We start from the raw sequence: 18,186 nt of genomic DNA, 5'->3' as shown, positions 1-18,186 counted from the left end.
TATATTACTCTTCTCAATGTTACGGTTTTAACTGATGGTAAAAAGGGAGAAGCCCTGAAGTTGCACTAAGTCTCACTGGAACGAATAGCCTTGAGACTTCTGACAGTTTTTACCCTGCACTATCATCTCTCTGCTCCTTGAATCTTTTTCAAATTCACTCACACTGTAGGTGCAGTGTGGAGATGGGGGGGACAAGGGATTTACTGTAAACTCTAAGAACTCCTCAGTGGAGATGGGCATATCATCAGTAAGTTGTTTTGGGTGTTTAAGGACAAAAGATAAACTGGATGGCTCCTATAGTCCTGTACACTTGAGAGTGTTGTCTTTCAGTGGGTTACTTACCAGTGGACCGCACATCTGTGGTCAGCACGTGCTGCTCTTGGCTGTAGTGTGAAATCAAATGCCATCAGGATTGAGCAATTGCCTTCAGCAGAAGGCATTATTCTTCCTGTTGCCTGCCTGTGGTTTTTTGAACAGTGTAAGTAGAGGAATGGTGTTCTACTGAGTAAGATTAAAAGCATTGGTTTTATTTTTTAAGACTGTATATTTAAGTCTGTTTCTAAAGTGTCTTTTGTTTTCCTCTGTGTACTCTGCTGCATGCAGAAAGTACTTTATTCAGCACTGCTGAGGCCACGCTTGGGGCCCTGAATCCCGTTCCGGGGTCCCCAGTACAAGAGAGACATGGACACATTGGAAAGAGTGCAGCAAAGGGTCACAGCAATGATTGAGGGCTTGAAACATCTCTTCTGGGAGGAAAGGCTGAGGGAGCTGGAACTGTTCATCCTGGAGAGGAGAAGATTGGGGGGGTGTCATCAATGTAGAGAAATACTTGAGGGGAGGGTGGAAGGTGGGCAGAGCCAGGCTCTTTGCAGTGATGTGTAGGAGTACGATCAGAGGCAGTGGGGCCACAAAGTGAGTAACAAGAGGTTCCCTCTGAGCATCAGGAAACACTTCTTTGCTGTGAGGGTGCTTGAGCACTGTTGTAGGCTGCTTAGAGAGGTTATGAAATCTTTGTGGAGATCTTCAAAAACTGTCGGGACATTGTCCTGAGCAACCAGCTCTAGGTGGCCCTGCTTGAGCAGAAGGGTTTGGACCAGCTGACCTCCAGATGTCCCTTCTGACACAATCCCAGCCTTTCTGTGATTCTGTAATAAATATCCTATTTATGTTCCGTTTTAAATGTCAGAACCAGTTTTCTTTTCACTGCCTTGGCAGCAGTAGCCAGTGAAATCTCACGACTGTTTCCGTAGGTGGGAGAAGGATTTAGCCTTTGTATTTTCCTGAAAGGACTGCCTCGTCCTGATTCTCATGCTAGGAGAAAGATAACTTTAGCCTCTCTCTGAAAGGAGACCTGTGACTTGTTTGTGGATGCATCCTGGACTAATACTGATGTTTCAAGAGAAGAAACACTGGGTATCGACCTCAGGAGTCAGCTGAAGTCTGCAGATCTTCCCCTACTTGTCCTGGAGCAAACAGAGGCTATCTCATCCAGCAGGCAGAAATTATTTGAATGGCTTTGAGGTTATTTGCCTCATACCTGCTTTTCACCTGTGGTCTGCAAGAACTGAGGCCAAAGAAGACATGTTTCAATGGAGGAGATTCCTTGTGTCAAACCAGGCAGAAGTTCTGCTGCTGGTTGAAGCAGTTGGTATTTGGGACCTTTTGTTAGGACCTTTTGTGGGGAAGTTGTGGTAGTGATTTGGGCCCTGATGCTATTTAACCATAAAGTCTAAGCAACAGACTTGTCTGACAAGTATTTTCTGTTTCTAATTGTACCTGTAACATACATTTAGGAGTTAACAGCTCACATAAAGAAATCTTCAGTACTCGCTCCAAGAGTTTAAAAAGGTCTCTTAGGCATCAAAGGTGCTACTCTAATGATAGAGACTTAATTTTTTTGAATGAGTCACAGAAAACACTGTGCTAACATGCTAAGTAGTGAAGGAACAACACTATATAATCCCATTTGTTACTTGCAGTTGTGGCATAGAGCCTGGGAAAAAGGTTTTTATAACAGTGCTATCTTTGAAGAAACTCTCAGAGCCTCCTCTCCAGGGTTCTGCCTGCCCATCCACCCTCTCTAAAACTAGCCAGCAACCTTCTTGCAAGCCAGTGTAGACAAAGTTTAATTAGAACATGCCCAAGCAAGAAATGTAGAGCAATTTGATGAGTATTCATAACCGCTGTTGTGGTTGTGAATAAATAAATACCCTCACTATAAACCATCCCCGTTTTGAAATCTCACATGTAGGTCTTCCAGAAAATAACATGCTTCACCTAGCACACCACACGTTCTTTTAAGAACTGGGTTGGTGAAGTTGGGGGGTGAATAAGTATCAGAAACTAAGCAGCAGTTAAGAGTTTTCACAGGCAGTTGAGATCAGACAGACAGCTTGCCTTGAGTGCAAGAGGTTTTTTTCCAAAAGAGATCCCTGACTTCTTGATTTTGATGGTGTTAACTGGTTGAGAAAGCACTTACAGGAAAAGACTTAGAGCTAAAATCCATGTCTCCATATCACAAATTCAGCAGAGAGACAAACTAAATGGAAAACTGCAAGTTCCCTAACTCCATTGTTCTCACTAAGCCTTGCCTGTTTTGCACGTCATTCCTTTTCTCTCCATCTCGTGGACAACTTGGTCACTTCTGTGCTTTATGCCATACAACCCTTGCTCTGTGGAGCACAGCTCAAACTGTTTGGAGTTCCCTGATGTGTTTCAGGCTGAAGGATCCAGGTGCATAAAAATGTAGTCTTGCTGTTCCCTGACAGTTGACCTATTTGATCTAACAAAATACAGTGTTTTTCAACAAATCTACAGTACTGCTATTATAATTTATCTTCAAAGTGTTCTCATAAAATACTGAGCTTTTAAGAATCTTTCCACTAAGGAAACTGAGCTGTTAGGCATTATTTTCCTTTTTTGAACCTACACACTGTGTCAGTGTGCTTCTGTTTATATTTCCAAACATGAGTAATGTACAGTAATAATCCATTGTTTTCCCATTTTTACATTTCAGTGATTGTCTTTAAATTACTGACCTTTAATACTTTTCAAGATGTCAGTTGAACAGCAGCTACATTTCTCCTCAAGTAAATGTTACAAAAAATGTCTTTAGTGTGCATTACAATTTTATTTACACCTTTAATATTTTAATAGTTGGGTTAAATTCCGTTTTTTCCCTTCATATTTAAAGGAATGCTGTTTTTCCTTTAGTGTAAGGAAACACTGTGAGAAAACAATTCCCTTAGGGCCAAGAAGGGTTGTTACGCTGGCTGCCTGGATGCCTGGGAGTAAGGTGTTATGGGCATAAAGAGATTTAGGAAGTGGGAAGTGCTTTCCCATTTGCAAGATAGGGATTGACTTAATTTTAGATAAAACTGCAGTGAAATGTGTGGATGCTGAATGATTCAGGTGGGGAAAAGAAGGGGATAAAAGAATTATTATGTAAAGAAATTACTCTTTTTGGTCTACTGGTCAGTTTACTAATAATTTGTATTTAACTAGGTGGTTGAATCCCTTATTTATTATCGGCCATAAACGGAAACTTGAAGAAGATGATATGTATAAAGTGATGCCAGAAGATTCCTCAGAGAAGCTTGGAGAGGAATTGCAGTGGTAAGGAGAAAAATTGTAGAATACTTTGGGTTGGAAGGCACAGTTGTTCTCTTTTATTGTATTAATGCTGGAGAAGGTAAAAATCTTATTTCTATTCTAAAATTAAAAGCTGTTATTGTACAGTTTAACAAGGTTAAAAATGCTGAAGAATTTAGAGCAGTAAGAACCAAGAGAACTTGTTTACCATAGAAGCTTTTTTAAGATTTTTTTCAAGTTATACAAAATGGATCTGCATTAGAGTAATTCCATTATGTCATTTATAATTAATTTGACACTTTGCTTGCAAAAGACAACTTTTCATCAACTGTAATGGTAGTAATCCTTAATAAATGTGTGAGTCTTCTGACCTGTGGTAAAACAGCTGGGGATACTTCAAATTGCTTTGTGTAAAAGTGGAGAAAAAAGTTTTCTATTTTATTTCTTTTTGTTTGTTTGTTTGTTTAGAGTGCAAACTTAATTAAATGACCCTTTAAATATATGTGTATGTATAAATATATGTCTGTTGAAAATCTGCCACTCACTGGTAGAGTGGGCAAGATGCCTTGGACAGCTAAAAGCATGTATCTAGGAAGTGTTTTTATTTGGTTTTAAGTACTTTTTCATGGACTATGTAGTGCTATGGTTTGTAGTGCTATGGACTCAGGGGGATCTGTATTTTAGTAGGAAAATAGCTTCAAATAATTACTGTTTATATGAATTGTTGTGAACCTCCCAACAGAGAGGATTTTTGTCTTCAAATAATCTATTGCTAAATATAGTTAGAGGAGAAGATGCCTCCTAGTGAAAGGTGGCTTCTGTATTAAGAAAATGTGGCCTTGCTGTTTCTTGCCATTACACCGAAGGCAGAGCAGATGGATTTTCCTGATAGTTTGGTTGGGATGGGAGACTCCTCAAGAAGCAAAAAGAATCCAGAAATGAAAGGTTATGACCAGGTCTGACATCATCCTGCTCTGGATAAGTAAACTGAGGAGAGAAGGTTGGTGATGAGCTCATAGGAGTTGCTGCTTTTAATGTCTTTGTAGCTGGAGAGCTTTGCCAAATTCCATGGTTGTGTCTTCAGGCATTCAGGGACTTGGCTGTAGGGAAGATGGATTTTTCCCATGCTTTTTTATAGTAAAAGCACACACTTGCATGAGTCAGGAAATGTTAGAAGAAAAAAAAAAAAAAAGAGTGGTTTTTAATTCTTCTTGACCAAGAAGCAGAGAATATAATTCATAAATAGCTGCCTACAGACATAGTCTTTTCTCTTGAGCCAAGAAACCCCACAGAACCTACACAGTTTCTGTTTTCAAAGCATGTAGACAATAACTCTGTAATTCTTGTAGCAAAAAAAGAGGGTAAAAATAAAAAGTGTTCTTATCTGTATGCTTTGAACTTTTGTTCTTTGTTGCAAAATAATTTGCTTTCATGCCTTAGACTCATTTCACCCCTCAAACTATCAAGGTCAGAGGTTTGGCAGAGAACACTTAGCCTTCAGAAGAAAGGGGAGGTTCCTCTCTGGCAGCAGCGTGCTTTAAGAAGTCCGCTTAAGCTGTGATACTTTCTTGCTAGAATCATGCTTGTTATTACTGTCTGGTTTTTATGTGAACAGATTGTGTCCTGCTTGTGAGCAGACGTGGTGATGGAAAGGTCTTTGCCACTCTGCTGATGAATCCTCGCCTTCAGAAAGATGTGCGGAGTGCTGGGTGACAAAATCCTCAGCAAAACATGTGGTAGCAAAAAGACAGGGCCAGACATGAGAAAGGGTTGGACATCACAAGCTCTCTGGGCAAGCACAGGGCACATGGATAGATAAAGACACTGCGCTGCCACAGTTTAGTCCATGGCCAGGAGATCATGGAATAGGAGGCTCTTAATTAAGGTGAGTGGTGACTGTCCGAGCTGAGAGGAGAAGAAATAAAGGAAGAGTTCCTCATCAGCAGATATGTCAAGGGTGATAATAGTCAACAGTGGTGAATTGTTTGTGATCAACCAAGAGCAAAAATACTAAGTACCATTCTGTGAATGAGAATACATGATTAACTCCTTTTGTTTTATTAGATTTTATTAAGGTGATCAGGGCAATCTGGCTGCTAGTCTGAAAGTGTTTTATTCTAGGTAATTGCCTTGTGATTTTTCTTCTGTTCTCCAACATATTTGCACTTTGTTTGTCAGGTACTGGGATAAAGAGGTGCAAAAAGCAAAAAAGAGAGGAAAAACACCACATTTAACAAAAGCCATTATTCTGTGTTACTGGAAATCCTATTTAGTTTTTGGAATTTTCACAATGATTGAGGTAAGTGGTGTAAAATGTCACAGGACCTACTTCTTGGCTAACAGCAGCGTGAAACTTGTCCACTTAGACTGCGTGACATGTACTGGTGACTTCATCCTGGGATGCTCAGAGAATCTGGTAATGTTCTCAGAAAAGTAAAACAGAGCTATAGCCCTGCAGAGACTGAGAAACTGAGTCATAACTGCAGGATTATGGAAGTGGAACAGAGAACTCATTTCAGTGCATTATTTTTGAGACGTTACAAACCATTGACTTGCTCTGTAAGGCTTATCTGCATTTTATGTATCTGAGTGGGGTGCCCAATAGAAAGAGGTTCTTTTGCTCTCTGTAAGTGGCTCTAAAGGAAACATGGCATTTTAAAAAATAGAAGTATAATACATACTCATGCAATTTTTATAACATCCAAGAGTTTTTTTTGTAATTGAGAGAGTTCTCCTTGAAGTTCCAGCTGAATTTTAATGTGGAACATGTTTCTTTTGGGTTATGTGTTGATAAAAATTGGCTTGACATTTTGGAGCACAATAAAGACACAATAATAAGGAATATGGCTTGCAGCAGTACTTGGCTCTTGTTTGCCTGTTTACAGATTTGGTTAGCACGGGGTGATAGGAAATTACTAATACTTTTCCCCCTTCTTTGTCTTTCAGGAAACCCTCAAAATAGTTCAACCAATTTTTTTGGGAAAAATTATTAATTGTTTTGAAAACTATGATGCCTCAGATGAGGTAGCTTTGAATTTTGCCTATTGCTACGCAGGTGCTCTGTCTGTGTGCACTCTTATTCTGGCCATCATGCACCACTTATACTTCTATCACGTGCAGCGGGCTGGCATGAAGCTGAGGGTGGCTATGTGTCACATGATTTATCGGAAGGTAAGCAAACCTGTTCACAGCTGTATTTTGTATTTGACAGCTGTTCTGTTTAAATGTTTAAAAATGCAGTTTAAAAATGCAGTTATTTATTATGCTCAGGATTGCAATTCCATTCAAGTAACTCGTTACTAGAGACCTAATGCATGGGGAACGTGTCAGGCCTTAGATGTGTGCATGTGGCTTTGTTTCTCTTTGGTGCTGATGTGTCTGAATGACAGCTTCAGGCCTGCTTAGTGAAGGTGGTGAGTTAAATAGCCCTAAAGGCTTGGAAAAGCTTTTTATGCCTCCTGCTGCTGTTGGAGAGGAGCCCCCGCCATTGCTCTTGGAGTGTTGCGTGCTGGAGCTGTAAGAGGTGTCAGCATAGAGCAGGAGAGGGACAGAGCTCCCAGGGAATGCTGGCAGCTACTCAGCCTTGCAGCTTGATCCCAGGGGAGGACGTGGTGCTTGGATGTCACCGGCTGCTGCAGCACTCTCAGTCTCCTGGGAATTGCTTCGCTGTCCAGGTTTCTCCCCACTCCTGTTGTGGTTAATGGTGGGATTTATTTTTGTTTGATCCCATCAGTGATGTAGAACTAGTAGGTTGTCTCCTTTGCAGATCAGAGGCTGCTCCCCTCCCTTGGGGCATCCATCAGGTTCCCTTGGGGAGTGGCAGCAGTTCTGTGGGACTGCTACTTCCCCCTCCAGGCAGGCAGGGATGCTTGGCATCTTCACCTTTATCCCTCTGTTTGAGGGGCAAAAGAGAGAGTAGCAGACACAGTTCAGAATCAAGTGGAATCCTAAAGGCAGGGAGGTAGTTTTTTATTACCATTTGCTAGTTTTATTGTGGGAGTATTGCAGCCCTCCACTAAAACCACTGAAATGTGAGAAAGGATGTGTGTTCAGGGAGCTGTGGTTTCTTTGCTGCCTCTGTGTCCTGATCAAGAAATAGCTGTCCTGAGCTACAGATGGAGTTAAGGCTGCTGTCAGAGGGAAAGTGGAGCAAGAGAAGTTGAGTTTTACCTACAGAAGGGAGCTGAGCAACATCCAGGACAAGATGCTGTTTCCCAGTTGAAAATGTCTGCTTCACTCTTCTAAAGTTGTTGGCAATACCCAAACTGTGAGTCTGTCTGCTTCCAAGCAGGAAATCTCTGCTGAGAATGCTGGAAGGGAAAATGCCCCATTTTTCTATTTCAGTGCTGCTGGAATAGTGACCTGCAATTTCAAACCTCAGCAAAGAAGTTTAATTGAAGAATCAGGACTGCACACTTTCTTTGGAATGTAAAAAAAAAAATCCACATTATTTTAACCATTAAACATAGGTTCCATCAACTTAACATGAACACTTATACTACTGGTGTAGGTCATGTGAAGTTTTTTGGACAAAGCAGTAAAGTGAGGAGAGTAAAAATGTCCCCATTTTAAGTGGTGATTACTTTTGATACACACATTTATTCTCTTCCTCTTTTGATACCTTGCAAAGGATCCTCTGGGAACTTGGCTCCAACATGGCACAATGCTTTCTTGTACATAGACATCTCTCTAAGGTATTAATTTACCAAACTGATTATTGAAACAGAATTAATGGAAAACTTTTATAGTGATGGTACTTGTTGCTGAGTTGATGCTGGCTTAGAAGCTTGGAAAAGAACTATTTCTAATATGCACCCTTATTTCTAGAGATGGGATTAAATGGAAAATTAATCAGCCCTCATTTTTACTTCTGAGGGTGAGGGTTGAGGTAACAGCAGAACACTGACAAACATTTCTTATAATTTGTCTTCATTATGTGCTGCTTATAAATAGGTCATATTTTCTCTTTAACCTCATATAGGCTTTTGGAAGAAACTTGGGTGTTTATTTACCAGCGCTTGAGCAGAGTTTGTTAATTGCTGTAGAAAAGAAAATCTTTGATTTGTAAGGATAAATAGATTGGATAAGAGAGCATTCTTAATAGACAACTTCAAGCGTTCATAATTCTTAAGTTTTAGACCCTTTTTCATTTCCTGGAAAGTTCAGATCTAATTTGCAGAAATCCCTGTATTCAAACACTTAAGAAGTTTTGTCACCAGTAAGAAGTATTAGTGATGCACATAAAAAACTCCTAACAGAAATGAAAGTGAAATCTGTCACATGATGGCTCGGAATCTTACGTTTTGGAATCAAAGGCTACTTTTGGGAAACTGGTTTTTGTTGGTTTTATTTTTTTAAGACTTAGCTTTTAGAAGTTCTTTGAGGTCAGTGTACTGACTTTAGCTGAGATGGAATTAGTTTTCCTCAGCTCATATGGGGCTATATATCAGATGTAGTAAAAAGAGGAAGGTACCAAAACAGGACTTTTTGGTAAAAAATTGGTTATGAAAGTAAAACTGCTACTTTGCAGTAGCAAAGACAGATCCATTCAGCCAGAAAAATGCAAAGCTTATTTCACTTAAAAAGAAAATAAAAAATCAAAACCAAGAAGGACTCAAGGAAATACTGAAACGGCATTGCCACTGATGATGGGAATGGCTGCCTCTTCCCTGAGAAGACAAATCAGTCACAGATGAGCACCCTCCTTTGGGCTCAGATGCTTGTATGGTTCCACCTGAGACTGTCTTGGTCAAAATGAGCTGGACTCATAGAATCGTATTAAAACTGGTTTTGCTACTTGTGTAGAAGTAGCCAGGAAGAAGTCAGAAAGGTGATTGTGTGGCAGGTCCGAGGCAGACCCAGGCCATGGGCCACTAGCAAGATGCCAGCGTGGTCTTCTGATGGTTCAGGTGAACCTCAGGCAGCAAATAAGTTGTACAAGAGGTGCTGTAAGCATCCTGATGGGAAGCTTCCCCAAACATGCATCATGTGAACTCCTATTACTATGATCTGTGGATTTCTAACATCTTTTCTCAGAACTTACCAACCTTAATGTGTGGTGGGGAGCAAACATGATAGCAGCAGGCAGCTACCTGGGGCATTTCAGGTGGATGAGAGACAGGTGGCTTAAGACAGGGAAAGAAGCAATAATTTTCTCAAATAGCTAAATCTGATCTTTCATATACCCAGTATGCTAGATTTATTTTTTGGAATGTAAGAGGAATTTCATGGTGGAGTTTTAAAAGTTTCTGTCTTTCAATGTTTCTGCTGGTTTCAATGAAGTTAGGGTTGGGATTCTCTCTGTGATCAACAATGTCTTTCTAACACGAACGTGAGGTGCAAGAAATGTAAGGAGCCTTGTTTGAAATTATGCTTTGAATAGTATTTGATGGCTGATGTTCTTCTACTTGTTTCAAAATATTGGAACAGTATTTTTGAAACAATCAGCACTTTTCAGGTTTGATTTGGTTTGATTGGTCAAAAAGCAACCCTAATAATGTTTGGAGAGGGAGCAGTAGATGTGAGCTGCCTAAAAATGTGAAGTGTTTTTCAGGAGTGAACTATTTCTGTACAGAAAAACATGGAACATGCTTTGTATATTTTTTTTAAACTTGTGCGGCAAACCTGTGTTTTCTCTTTAGCAGGTGTAGAAGGAAGCAGGGTGTGTTATTGGTATTTTAGAGCAATTTCAGTTTGGACCTTTGCAGTAAGGTTCAGACTGCGTATTTCCAGATGGGGTTTTTGGGGTGGGGTGGGGATATTTTATAAACACATTCTATTTTCTACTGACTAACTTTTTTATTAACGTTAAAAATACTTGATATTTACTCTTGTTTTTTTTCATAGCACGTGCTAAACTTCATTTTACATAATTCAGAAATGTTATGATTTTTCTAGAGTTAGTGATTTGTAAAGGGACACTCTGATTTCCAGAGATAGTCTGAAATTAATAACTTGAGGGGTTTTTGCCTTCTGTCTGATAACATGTTCAAAACAGAATTCTTTCAAGTGGCCAAACACTGTTCTGACTTTAATCTGGCCTTCAGGTGGAGTTTTCTGTTCCTGTTTTGTACAGACGCTCATAGTGAGGGGGAGAACAATGCACATGGAAAGTTACAGCTCTTTTGCTTAGTGACTTGCTGTGTTGGTATTTTCCTTTTTTTAATCACTTCAGACATGAAGAGAGGGTGTTTTTATTCTCACAGTCCTTCTCTTGACCTTTTTTTTTAATACTTTTTTCTTTGAGGCTTTGTTTAGCATATTTCATCTAATCCTCATTTTATCTAAGGCTCCAATGCTCTCAGGCAAAAGTTGAGAATTGGCTTCAATTTTAGCCCTGGTACTGTATTCATGTATTTTGTGTGTATAGGTGTACTGTGCTCTATAAGCTGTGATAATTTGAACTGTTCTGACTTTTTTAGGCACTTCGTCTCAGTAATGTAGCCATGGCGAAAACTACCACTGGTCAAATAGTAAACCTGCTGTCAAACGATGTGAACAAATTTGATCAAGTAAGAAGTATTTTACAGGTCATTCCAAGGGGCTGAAGAAATTGTGGGGTTGGAGTTAAGAAAGTTTTGTTTAAAACTGGTGATTAAATGTTTCTAATAAACATTTCTTCTAGTTGTTTCTTAAACATAGAATATTTTGTGTTGGAAGGGACCTTAAAGACCATCTTGTTTCAACTACCTGCCATGGGCAGGGGCATCTTCTACTAGCAGGTTGCTCGTAGCCCCGTCCAACCTGCCACAGGCAGAAGTACTTCCTAAATGTTACTAGGGGTTTAATTTGTTAGCTAAGAGCAAAAGTTAATTTCTGATTCTTGAACTATTTGTTTAGGTAACAATTTTCTTGCACTTCTTGTGGGCTGGACCACTTCAAGCTGTAGCAGTAACAGTACTTCTCTGGATGGAAATAGGCCCATCATGTCTGGCAGGAATGGCAGTTCTGATTATTCTTCTTCCTGTGCAGACCTGCATTGGGAGGCTTTTTTCTTCCCTCAGGTAAGGCTGCATGTTTTGGGTTTTACATGTTTTCTGTGCTGGGTTTTAAAATGTGCATATTGGGTGAAGGCAGAGTATTAACATGTGTCTGGTGATATTTTTTGCAGTGTCTCTTATATTTGCTAAAGTTTTTTAGAACTGCTAATGTGAGATACCTGAATTCCAAATTATGGACTTGAAGTGGTCTGTCTTCTAGACATGCTGAAAATATCTGCTGCTTATTAGGTATCCAGTGCATTAAAAGAGTCGGACTGTTCTGTAGCTACCTTGCTGTAGATTGTGGCATAGAATTGTGAAACTTGAGCTTTGCCTTCCTGCAGTAATTCTTGGGGAGTGGTTACTCCAAAGGGGATGTAGTCAGCCCTTCCCTGTGTGACTTACTGGGGTGACACAGGTGTTGCAGCAGAAGGCTCTGGAAGTTTCTTGTTCAAAGATCTTGCTCTCTCTGCTCCATGACAAAGATGCAGAGCGAAAAAAGGAGAAGGAACTGAGAGAGAAGGGAAGAAAAATTTATCGTGGTGGTTTTGATGCCAGCTAAGAGGTTTCCAGCAGCAAGGTTGTAGGCTGTGGAATAAGAGTTTGCAGTAATTTTCCATTGTCAAACAAATTTCATTTGTTTTTCTGTAACTTTATCCTAAAAAACCCAGCAAGACTTGCCTCTGTTTGGATTGTTGTGGCAAGTTGTTGCATCCAGGTTTTCTCTTTCTTTTGTAATTAGCCATGCTTGACTTACATTATGATTTTATGAAAGGCTTTTACACCTAATTGGAAATATTTTTGTGTTCCTTTGCTCTGTACACATATACTTAGGAGTGTTAGGCATCTTTCTTTGCATCTTTTTGTTGAATGGGTTCCTTTAAGCTCTTTGGGTAAGTAAAATTTCTGTAAGTGAACTACTAGGTTTTTTTTCAAGTTGTATTTCAAGACAAATTTCTAGACGTACTGAACCTGGCACTGCTATTGAATGGCCAGGTATGAAGAGAGACATGAGAATTAAAAAATGAAAAGAACTTGTAGACCTCTTCATTTGTAACCGGTGTGGTACTCTTTAGTCATTACATTCATGTGCTGTTTCTCAAATAATGATCCATTCAGAGTTCTCTGGCACATTCTAAGGGCTTTTCATTTTATGATAAAGCCTGGTTGTAGAACACTTACCATATATGTTCTTAAATGTGTATTTTCACTACATGTGCAATATGCATGCAGAAGTATCAAGCTACTTCATTGCTGTTCTTCATTAGTTCTAAGTTTTTGAGGCTTGAGTCAGTAATTAAAATACCTAGTGCTTAGCTGGTGCTTTATCCGTGGTGGCAGGCTTTCATATCCCTGTTTTACAGATGGGAAACTGAGGCACAAAGAGCTTAATGGACTTTTCCAGGGTCAGACAATAGGGTGACAAAAGGTGTGTATTTTAAAAATTCATCTGTGGCAATGTAAGGGTGTTTGGAGTTTTTTACCCATTCAGTAACGCCCACTTGTTTGGATGCAGTGCAAGGAAAAGAATTTGTTGACCAGAAAAGCTTCTGCTTGTCTCCATGTACACAGATCTTTTTCTTTGTGTACAGAAATGTGCAATGAACAGGAGTTAATGGTAAAACTGGAATAGATTTTAGCTCTGAGTGAGCTGATGAGTGTGTTCACATGGCATTTGCTGGGAATCTGCATTGATTAAAGGAAGGCAGCCTATGAAGAAGTAATTTAAGGATTAAAACTTTTGCTAAAATCCAAGCATGCTCGGTGTGGCAGTTAATTTGTGCTATTATTCAGAATTCTTCTTGTGACTCAGTCCTGTAAACACACATGCACACTGGTTCATGGGGCAGCCACTGGCCTCAGTGCTCTGGGGGTTTGCAGATATGGATTTGGTATCCTGTGGAGTGGTATCCACTGCTCTCTGCAGGATTGCTTTTACTTGCACAAGTACAAAAAGTTTTGCAAAATACACATGACATAGTATCTTATTTGAGAAACAGTTCAGTTATTGGGCTGAAGACCATTTTATATGTATTTTATTCACAAGAGCTGGATGCTGTCACTGCTTAGTGATACAAGTGTAGTATTGTTATTTGAAGTCCTTTTACTTGAAGATAAAAACTGTGTCTAACTGCTGTGTCAGACATAATTAAAACCCACCAAATATGCCTTGTGAAAGCAAAAAGGAATTTTGTAGCTAGCTTCATTTAGAATGGTTTTTAGTATCATAGAGGGGTCTTCTCAGACAAAAATTTTCAGGTCCTTTCTTACTCACTTTCTTATTGACATGCTGTGTGAGCATGTACTGGACTGATCTGTTTGTACTCTGAGCTTAATATTTTTGAAACCAGGGACATGCCTTTCTCTGCAGTAACTTACCACCAATGCAGTGGATTGCATTATACAATGCATTATACAAGCATTATACAACATCACTGATCCTGTGGCTTCTGGTGTGTATGTACAAAATATTGCAAAGTAGGGGAGTGTAACTTAAAAAAAATTTTTAAAAGACCACTCCCCCAACCTCATGAGCATTTTAAAGCAATTTGAAACAGGATGGTTACTATGATGACATTTCAGCAGGAAAACTGAAAAATTGGTTTATGAGAGCTACAACCTTTTTTGAGTCACGCCATTTAAAAAAAAGAAACCTCTGTTAACTTTATTATTTATTCTATCATCTTCAATTTTCTATTATGTGGAGACAAGCCTGGAAGTTAAGTGACTTTCAGGATTGTAGGTGAGAGTTGTTTGCTATTGCAGAGCCATGACCAACACATGCTAACTTTGTCTTTTCCAGTGGTGGTGTGTGTATGGGAAGAAATTATAAGCTATTACACTGTTCAAGCAATTGTTTTTCTGTTACTGTTTATTTTTGAAAAAGGGAAAGGATGAAGTAGCAAAGACAAGCTCATTCCATGTAGATGTGGTTGGTTTAGGCTGTTATTTTCCTCAGTATTATTAAGAATCCATGATTGCACTAGGGCTAAGTTTCTAAATGCCCTTTGTTAGTTCCCTTGTATAAATATTTTTAATACCCTGCTTCAGCCATCCTAACATCTATGGAATGCTGGTGCCGAGAAGTTTTTTAAAATGGTGAGTAGGTGCTTGAAATTCTTTCAACTTGTGTTCTTTAATTATGGTGATTTCTTCCAGTGTATCAGAGAAATCTTTCAGGGGACAGGTTAAGCTGAGAAAGCCCAGTCACACCTTCTAAAAAGATTGGAATTTTTTTTAATGATCTCTGAGTCTTAGCTTTCATTGTTATATGTAAAAATAAGTAATTTAGCATGTAAAGGTATGTTTTATCAAAATAAGGTCTACCATAGCTCTCCATGTGCAAAGTGTTTGTCTACATGAATGAATTCAGAATTGTAATAGGCTCTATTAGCATGATTTATGCATTTATTATGTGGCTTCTAAGTTTCAATGTTTTTTTCCTAATTAAAACTGTGACTTTGTTATTTAATTACATAGATATTTCATTATTTCCGTCAGTGCAAACATAGTGTGGGACTAAAATAGATATATTTAAGTTAATGTTAATTACAATTAATGCCTAAATAATTTTTTTTAAGAAATCATATCTAGATTATCTAATGAATTATAGTTCATGTACTAAGTAATCTCTGCTTCGACTACAATTAATCCTAAAAAGTCACAAATGAGGCCAGTTTCTTTAACAACATCAGAAGAACTTTACGACAAGGGTGGTTCTTTTGGCATTTTGAAATATTTTTAAAGTAATTTTCTGATTTTTGTTTAGTTCTAAATGCAATAAACAGCAGATACGTTGTTTAAGGAATACTGCATGTTTGCACAAACTGACATCTAGTCCTGAACATTGAATCAGCTCTCAGTTCCCTGAGAAGCAGGAATACAAACATACCAAGTGTGTCTGCTGTGTGTCAGCTTTAAGATACTGCTCTTCAGGAAAACCCTTTAATGCAATTACGGTTTTGTGAATCGTCTTTACAAATAAAAGCAAAAACTTCATACATATGTTATGTGCTCATAAATTGTCTTCTTTAGGGAATCTGAGGATTTTTCCTTTGTCCTATTTTCAGAAGCAAGACAGCTGCCTTAACAGATGTCAGGATTAGGACCATGAATGAAGTGATAAGCGGTATGAAGATAATAAAGATGTACGCTTGGGAAAAATCATTTGCGGAACTTGTGAATGGTTTAAGAAGGTAATCCTGGAAAGATCCAGCTTGATGTATGATCAGTGTCATTTTCCATTTTTTACATGTGAATAAGTGCTTTATTTCGTGCTTTAAAATGCAGTTTGCATGCACTTTTTGAACTTATTTTTTTAATTTTATATAGCAAGAGTGGAGGAATGAAGATATATTCTAAGGGAATAAAAGCTTTAAAAATCCTCCAAACTTCAATAATTCAGGCTTTTTTATGCTTCCTCTAACAGTTGTGTTCAAAATGAGCAACTAATAAGCTGTAGCAGTTGTAATGCAGCAATTTCACCCTCCTTTTGTGCATTTTATTACTCAAGCCACCTAGGAAGGTAGAAGGGAGAAAGACAGCAGATCAGAAATTCTATTGTTATTCAACTGGCAAGGCCAGCTGAGTTTGGTATCCTAAGACATTTCATTTCAGAGGTTCTTTGATATCAGATTAAAACATACTAATACATTTGATTTTCAGTCAGTATTTGCCCTTTTACTTGACACTGTAACAGCATTCAGTACTAAAGGTTAACTGTTTGGGTGCATATTTCTTATAAACTGATTTTCATGTCATGTACCCCTCCAGCATATGAGTAGAAGGTTGGTATCCTGCTGCAGATTATCTGACTTTTTGGTTTTAGATGTTTAATTTTGGAAATCCTTTTCTTGAAAGGAATTTTTTTCCTTTGCATCCATGTGCAGGCTTGCAAACTTGCAAATGTTCCCTGAGATGTTCCTCCCATGCACATAATTGTTTCCTCTGTTGGATTATGGGATTCTGTGCTGATTAATTTGTTCATGACTGATGGGAAGCTTTACTGTCTTGCATGGAGCCAGAGAGAATATTTCTTTATTGAAAGCTTCCTCGGTGGGTTGTATTCACATCAGTACATTTTAGATTTCCAAGTTAAACACCTCATTAGGATTAGAGGCTTCCTTTTTAATGTTGGGAAGAAATAAGATCTTCCAGAACACACCTTGAGCCCTATTTCCTTTCCTGAGCTGTGCTGAGGAAAACTGTAATTAAAACTCTTAAATTTAGCCAGATGCTTTATTGTCCAGTATTTCCACATGGGCCCTTGACAGTGGCTAAGATGCCATCTGAATTCCTCCACTGCTCTTTTTTTTTTTGTGTCTGTCTGTAACTGTTAGTTTCCTTTTATATAATTTTTTGCCTCAAGACAGTGTAATATATTTTATGCAGCCTGCAGGTAGGCTGTAATTTATCTGGTATTTATGGAGAGTAGCACAAAAAACTTGCCGATTATCCACAGATAATGAGGGGATTATTAAGGATTATTAAAGGGTGGGAAAAGAGTTTCATCCAGGGTTGTAGAAGTAATTGAATTAGACCCAGTTCAAATAGTTTACATACAAATGTTCCTTCTCTGTACTCTGGAGGAGATTAGAGATGGTGAACCCTTAAGCTGAAAAAAGAAGTCTTTGAAACTCTTTTAAAGTCTGTCAGTTCAGCCAATTTGGCAGATATAGTGGGAAAGTTGCTTAACTAGTTTTCCAGTAGTGCATCCTGCATCTTTTTCTTCATTAGTGGTTACTTAATTTACTTCAAATTGTATAATCACAACTTACTAATCTTAATGTATAGTTCCAAGTGGAAGGCAATCAAAATTATTAAGATTTCCCTAAGAATTGCCAGAATATGTAGGAAGAGAAATTAGGAATTGTTTTGGGATTTTATATTTTATAGTATTAAGTAGACAAAAAGTGGAATATATGGGGAAGGAGTAAGTTGTTGTGGCTGTCTTGATAAAGAAAAATTATTATATTAATAAAGAGGTAAGCCTGATAGCATCCACATTGTAGTAGATGATAGTGCAGTAACATTTTGAGGATTGGACTTGTTGAGTCGTCTAGAAGTGGAAACTGCAATTAAATGAAATGGAAAATGAGAACAAACACATCAGCAGCTTTTCAGTTGCTGGAGGGAGACTTATGTGTCTGTGCAATACTTTAATCACGATTTAGCTTGGGCAATGGCTGTCAGAACAGTTGGCCTCATAGGTCAGTGTTTTCTTAATTTATGAACCAGAATTCCTAGAGCAAAAGAAGCCAAGATCAGGGTCCAAATTGGGAAGGATTTAGACTGAGATAAAAGGAAATACTTTAATTCCTGTGATACAGCTTGAGGAGCAGTAGCTGAATAATGGCAGATACTTGGGCCATGGGCAAACTCTTGATCTTCTGGAAATTGCCCTGGTTTTTGTGACTGTAGAGTATGTGTTGGTCTTGTCATGAGTTTTATGACTGAACTCCAGTGGGTTTTGATATTGGAAGGATAAGGAGTTTGTGGGTGCTTGGCCTTTATACATTTTTTTTTCCTCTTTGCTATTGCATGCAGCCCAAAAATATTTGAAGCAGATTAGAATCTGAATTAAAATACTAGTTTGACTAGAGAATGAAAAAATAGT

General features: G+C 38.5%; 1 protein-coding gene across 3 annotated transcripts in view; it reads left to right on the top strand.

Annotated features, from left to right (window-relative positions):
• The window catches only part of ABCC4 (ATP binding cassette subfamily C member 4), a 141,970-nt gene that overhangs the window by 9,712 nt on the left and 114,072 nt on the right, over positions 1-18,186 (top strand). For all 3 annotated transcript variants that reach the window (XM_041478286.1, XM_041478285.1, XM_041478287.1), the window contains exons 2-7: positions 3,505-3,615; positions 5,770-5,890; positions 6,538-6,762; positions 11,013-11,102; positions 11,431-11,594; positions 15,641-15,766. In XM_041478286.1, the coding sequence (XP_041334220.1) occupies positions 3,505-3,615; positions 5,770-5,890; positions 6,538-6,762; positions 11,013-11,102; positions 11,431-11,594; positions 15,641-15,766 (837 nt within the window). The remainder of the gene's footprint in view (positions 1-3,504; positions 3,616-5,769; positions 5,891-6,537; positions 6,763-11,012; positions 11,103-11,430; positions 11,595-15,640; positions 15,767-18,186) is intronic.

This window comes from Pyrgilauda ruficollis, unplaced genomic scaffold (genome assembly GCF_017590135.1).
Source record: "Pyrgilauda ruficollis isolate IOZ18807 unplaced genomic scaffold, ASM1759013v1 scaffold44, whole genome shotgun sequence".
Lineage (NCBI taxonomy): Eukaryota > Metazoa > Chordata > Aves > Passeriformes > Passeridae > Pyrgilauda > Pyrgilauda ruficollis.
The sequence above is the reverse complement of the archived record's forward strand: the minus strand, read 5'-3'. Positions and strand labels throughout refer to the sequence as shown.